Consider the following 6,000-nt stretch of genomic DNA (forward strand, 5'->3'; position numbering starts at 1 on the left):
TGCAGTGGGGTTTTTTTTTTGTCGGCACACGGACTTCAAAGCACTTCCCGGGGTGAGAAACGGGTTGTGGGAGGGATTTGGGAATGTGCCAGAGTCGGGAACAGCGGCGGTCCCGCTCCGTCCCTCCTCCACCTCTGTTCCCAGCTCTCCGCAGCTCTCCCAGCTTTTGGGGAGGACGAGGGAACGGGACAGAGCAGCTCAGCCTCTTCCCTGGGGTTTGGGAAAGGCTGCAAGGGATTTGCTCCAAAATATCCCTTTTTGGGCATTTGGATCCTGGCATTTACAAGAAAGTGTTTCTGGAAAGCGGAGCCACGGGGTGGGAATTTTCCAACATGACGGGGCGGCTGCCCGGAGCCCTGGGGAGGGGAAAGCGCCCGCCCAGCCCTTCCCCCTCCCCGTCCCTGGGTTCGGTTTTCCCCTTTTTCCATCGTTCCGCCTCTCCCAGGCCCTGGGGGAGCTCGGGATGTGTGTGTTCCTTGGGGGATGGTCCCGGCAGCTGCGCCTGGCCCTTGTTGTGGACTGACAGAGATCCCGGGCCGAGGGGGCTGGGAAAACCAGCTGGGAATACCCAAAATCTCCAGGAATATCCAAGATGAGTCAGGACTAAGCAGGGAAGGAGTCTTTGGCTGAGTCTTTTGCCTGCTGGGAAAACAGCCACCAGCTTTCCCAGCCCTGGGATAGATGCACCTTCTGCCTTTTCCTGTTCCTGGAGTTATCCCTGTGGATGCAGCTCAGACCCAGGGACAGCAGCAGTGTGGATCCATCCCCCTGCACCCTAAAAGCTCCTGACACATCAAACACATCCCAGCTTCCTGGCTGTTGCTCTGGGAAGGCTCCGGGGTCCCTTCTGCCTGGAAAGGGAGACCCGAGGCTCTGCCTGGGCAGTGAAATTTGGGAAGGTTTTAGGGAGGATTTCACCCTTCTGATGTTGCTTCCTGACCACTGACCTTCCTTCCCTCTGCATCCCAACCCTTCCAGATCTGTGCCGTGTGCCTGGAGGAGTTCAAGCCCAAGGACGAGCTGGGGATCTGTCCCTGCAAACATGCCTTCCACAGGAAGTAAGTGTGGGCACTGGGACTGGGGGAGGGCTCCTGGCCTGGGGCCTCCTGGTGCTGCTGCTGCTCCTTCCCAGGGGCTCTTCCCACCCCCATTCCAGGGGCAGGAATTGCAGTCCCTTATTGAATGAATTGGAGCATGTGGAGCAGCGAAGATCCGATCAAAAACTGACAAAAGTGCTTCACATATAGGTGTATTTTATATATATATTTGTAGAGAGAGAGGTATAAACACACTTGAAATAGTCCAAGCTCTTCATATCCCTTGTGTGTGTGTGTTTACATCTATAAAATTTACATAAATCTATAAAATAGATCCCCAGAACCACCAGAACAGCTCCCCAGGGATCTGCAGGGACCATTTGGGCACTGTTCCAAGCTCTGGGGCTCACCTTGTAGGTTGCCCTTGTGCTGGGTCAGGAGTTGGCCTTGGTGGTCCTCATGGATCCCTTCCAACTCAGCCTGTAATTCCATGAAAAATGTAAATAGATTTATTTTATACACGTCTGGTTTATATAAAGCAAAACCATTGTATTATATATAGTATATATACTAATACATTTTTATATTTACTTACGCATGTGTTTTATGTTATTTTTATATTATTTATCTTTTATATTATTACACCTATATGTTTTGTATATAATTATATATGTTATATATCATATAACTATATATAATAGAATACATAACATATGCAATAGTATTATAGTATATATGTGATTATATTATATACGTAGCTTATGTATAATTTCTATGCATATTTATATGCATTCACAGACATCTTTAGTGCATATATTTTATTTTTTGTACATGTATAAGTTTTTATATCTATTTTATAAACAAATATAAACTATATATATATATATATAAAACCTATCTACAAAAATTCAATTTATTTATACACACACATGCAATAAAATATAGATGCACCCAAATGGTGAATTAAAAATTGGGGGCAGCAGCAAAGCTCCAGAGGGAGGGGTCAGTGGGTTTTGGGGGGGTTTGCAGCTCCCCATTAATGCCCGGTGTGTCCCCACTATTCCAGGCGTGTCCCCCTATTCCAGATGTGTCCCCACTATTCCAGGTGTGTCCCCCTGTTCCAGGTGTCCTCACTAACGCCGGTGTCCCCCCGTGTCGCGCAGGTGCCTCATCAAGTGGCTGGAGGTGCGGAAGGTGTGCCCGCTGTGTAACATGCCGGTGCTGCAGCTGGCTCAGCTCCACGGGAAGCCGGATCCCGGCCCCCCGCAGGGCCCCCTGCCCGGGGCCCAGAACATCGTATAGTGCCCGCCGGGGCCGGGCCGGGGCCGGGGCCGCTCCCGCCCGCGCCGCTCGGACACAGCCAAAGCGCCGGGGACGCAGCCGGGGAGCCCCCACTCCCCACGGATGAAGGGCCTGACGCTCGAGCCCGGGCCCGGTTCCTCTGCCGGGGCTCGGAGGGGGCTCGGGATCCTCAGCACCACATCCTTCTTCCGGCACATCCCTTCTCCGGGAAGCAGCGCGGTGGCACCTGGAACGCCCCCCCAGCTCCCGGTGCCTCCCGCGCCCGTCAACTGTGCCCCAAACGCAGCGGGGACCCTGGAGCACCACGGCCGGTCCCTGCTCCCTCCTCTTCGCCTTTGGTTCCTTTGCCTTTGCCATTCCCACCAGGAAACGGGGTCTGGCCCCGGGATCGTGCCGCGGTTGGGTGCCCCCTGGGCGCCGGCAGCGGGTGGGGGCTGTGTGGGGTCTCCTGGGTTTGGACTCCCCACCCGCCCTGCCTGGGGGTGGTTGTCCCCCTCCTTGGCTACCTCAGGAGTCCCTGGAACGGGCACCATCCTGGTGTCACCCATCAGCAGCGAGAGCCATGGCATGGAGGGGGCAGGCAAAAATCCTGGCTTTTGGGATCATCCCATCGCTTCCAGCCTGGCCCTGGGAGTCTCTGGGCAGCCCCCCAAACCCGCCATCGGCGTGGGGGGGAGCTGGGCCACCCCCTCGCCTCTCCAGCCACAGATCTGGGTGTTCCCCGCCATCCTCACAACTCGTATTCCCTGGATTTTGGGCAGGGGGAGGGTGTCAGTATTACATGGCAGTGGCTTTCCCGGGTGCAGGGCTGGGGGAGCGCCGGGTGCCGTCCCCCCATCCCGTAAATTCCTCCCAGGACTGTTTATGGAGCGTGGAGCCTCATAGACGTGTTTGTACACTACGGATTCTGCAGCAGAATATTTTTTAAAACATTCGCTGTTTTGGTTTTTGGTTTGTTTTTTTTTTTTTTTTTCCTCTTGTTTGTTCGGTTTTTTTGTAAGCTCTATTTTTGTATATTTAATTGCTATTTGGAAATTCTAATAATGCGTCTTTTTTGCTAATCACACTCTTCTTAAGGAAAGGAAACAAAAAGAAAAAAAACAACAACAACAAAAAAAACCCAAACCAGGAGTTCGCATGTGATTTGACTTGAAATGTAAATAAAAGCAGGTTTTGGAAGCGGGGGTGTGTTTGAGGGGGTCTGTCCCCCCCATCCCTCATTCCCGTGTCACCACAGGGATGTCTCCAAAGGCAGTGGGACCCCCCAGAGGAGCTGGAAGAAGGGCTGGTTTGGGGTTGGGGATCCTGCTGTCCATGTCTCCCTGCCCCAGCACGTCCCTATCCCGGTGCAGATCATCCCTCCCTCTGCTGCCGATGGGGACACCACTCCCTGAGGGCAGGTTGGCTGCTGGCCATCCCAAAATCCCCAGCCATGAAGGATTTGGAGGGTTCCAGGCACAGCCTGGGCTTCCCTTCTTAAGAAGATATTCCTCCTTCAGCCAACCTTCCCAGCCCAAATCCCCAACGCCCTAAGGCCAAGCTCCCATAGGATTTGGAGGTTCAGCTCCCGGCCTCTGTGCTGTGGGATCTCCTGGGGTGCAGCTCAGAATCCGTCTCCTCCTCACCCCGTTCCATCCCTGCTCTTCCCCCCTGTCCTGTCCCTGTCCCGCTGTCCCCGCACCCTGCTGCCCTCTAGTGCCGGCAGCTTCCCGGCACCGCATCCCACCTGGAGATCAGCCACGGCATGGGTTGGGTTTGGAAGGGACCGTAAATCCCTTCCAGTCCCACCCCATGCCATGGGCAGGGACATCTTCCTCTATCCCAGGTTGCTCCAAGCCCCGTCCAACCTGGCCTTGGACACTCCCAATTCGCCCCGGAATAATGCTCTTTAATTTATTTTCCCCTCTCCTTTCACATGCTCTGAAATACAGCTCATTCCCAGAGCCTGGAACATGCAGAGCAGGAAGAACAATCAAGGACTGCCAACGATTATTTTCAATCAGGCTCTAAAATCCAAGCAGTTGACCCCAATTCCCCCAGCACATTCCCGCTCGCTCCCACCACCGTCCGTCCCGCTCCACTGGAGCTCCAAGAACGAGGCAAGAAGCAAACAAGGGTTTCAAGCATGTAAAAAATAACTGTGATGTTTTATTACAAGAAGAAAAAACCAAGCAGTTTATAAAAAAAAAAGGACAAACGCTACGCCAGGGACTTTGGTGCTGGGATCAGACCGTGCTGGATCTGCTCCAAATCCGGAGAAAAAGGAGTTACATGAACACAGGAGAAGCCACGGGATGCTGTGCCCAGGGACACCAGTGCCTCGGGGCAGGGGCTGTGGTGGGTCAGGCTGTGGGATTCCTGCTGGGAATTCCTGCAGAGGTTTCCCAGCTCTCCACAGCCAAGGTGGTTCAGCTCCCGCTTTAACAAAGCCCAGCCTTTTTCCCTGTGTATCCCAAGGATTCACACCCCGTCCCTGCACCCACAGGATCAGCCTCACACCCAGCCCAGCCCAGCTGTTACACCAGGGGGCCACACAGGTCCTGGGCACATGGACATTCCAAAAAGCCAAAGTTTTTCCATGAGTTTTGGCTGTGAGGGCAGGCAAAGCGGCATCGGGGGAGGGTGTGGTACATCTTCTGTGGTACATTTTGTGTGGCACAGAAAGAGCCGGGTCTCGACACCCTTCAGGCAGCCCCTGGGAAGTGAAGCTCCTTTTAATGCCCTGAGTTTGGGCACCTTTTGTGTGATTCTGTGAGAAATGAATAAATGAGAGACCAAACAACTCCCCCAGAGAAGCTGTGGCTGCCCCTGGATCTCTGGAAGGGTCCAAGGCCAGCTTGGATGGGGCTTGGAGCAACTTGGGATAGTGGGAGGTGTCCCTGCCCGTGGCAGGGGGTTGAATTGGGTGATCTTTAAGGTCCCTTCCAACCCCAACCATCCCATGACCTGTATGATCCTGCTCCCATTCCTCACCTCTGAAGCACCACATGATGGAACACAGAGCAGGACACAACCAAAACCTGTTACTCTGCAGGAAAAGCACATTTTCTTCCCCACCCAGCACAGATCACCTTCCATGTGAGCTCTGCACTCCTTTCCCCGTATTTTACTGTTGTCAAATTCCTGGCTGTGTCCCAGATTCCAGCCCAGGCTCAGCTGAGGTTTGGGAGCTGTTCCACTCCACATCCATGACCTGGACTTACCCAGCAGAGCTGACAGAGGCACCACACTGATCTAACCAGCAAAGCAAAGACCTCCTGAATCCAGAGTTTCTTCCCTTTCCAGAGGGAAGCACCACACGAGGATCCCACCTGGTGAATACTCGGATCTCAGGATGCAGCAATGGGCAGAGCTGGGTGGGATTTACAAGCTTCCAGCCCTTCCACCCAGGCTCACGAGGGGTGTGGGGATCAGAGGGGCTGGAATTCAGCTTCTCTGGAAAGAAACCAGGATCTTAAGGAGTGTTTGGAGTCAGGGTGATGGTCATTCCGATATCCTGGGATAAAGCCTGACAGGTGTGACCTGATGTGAAGGATCTGAACAGCTTCCCCTGCTCAGGGAAGGGCGGCTGCTCCGTGGAGCTGCTCCCTGGGAAGCCAGAGCAGCTCCAAAGCCGTGTCTCCGTGAGCTCCCATCCCGAGGGAAGGTGCAGATACCTCGA

General features: G+C 53.8%; 1 protein-coding gene across 6 annotated transcripts in view; it reads left to right on the plus strand.

Annotated features, from left to right (window-relative positions):
• RNF24 (ring finger protein 24) overlaps positions 1 to 3,518 on the plus strand; it is a 28,943-nt gene extending 25,425 nt beyond the window's left edge. For all 6 annotated transcript variants that reach the window (XM_050321075.1, XM_050321077.1, XM_050321076.1 and 3 more), the window contains 2 exons: positions 979 to 1,058; positions 2,201 to 3,518. In XM_050321075.1, coding sequence (XP_050177032.1) covers positions 979 to 1,058; positions 2,201 to 2,339 — 219 coding nt within the window. In that variant the 3' untranslated portion in view covers positions 2,340 to 3,518. The remainder of the gene's footprint in view (positions 1 to 978; positions 1,059 to 2,200) is intronic.
• The last annotated feature ends 2,482 nt before the right edge of the window (positions 3,519 to 6,000 follow it).

The sequence above is a fragment of the Myiozetetes cayanensis genome, unplaced genomic scaffold, assembly GCF_022539395.1.
Source record: "Myiozetetes cayanensis isolate MyiCay16 unplaced genomic scaffold, myiCay2020 scf26, whole genome shotgun sequence".
Taxonomy (NCBI): Eukaryota; Metazoa; Chordata; class Aves; order Passeriformes; family Tyrannidae; genus Myiozetetes; species Myiozetetes cayanensis.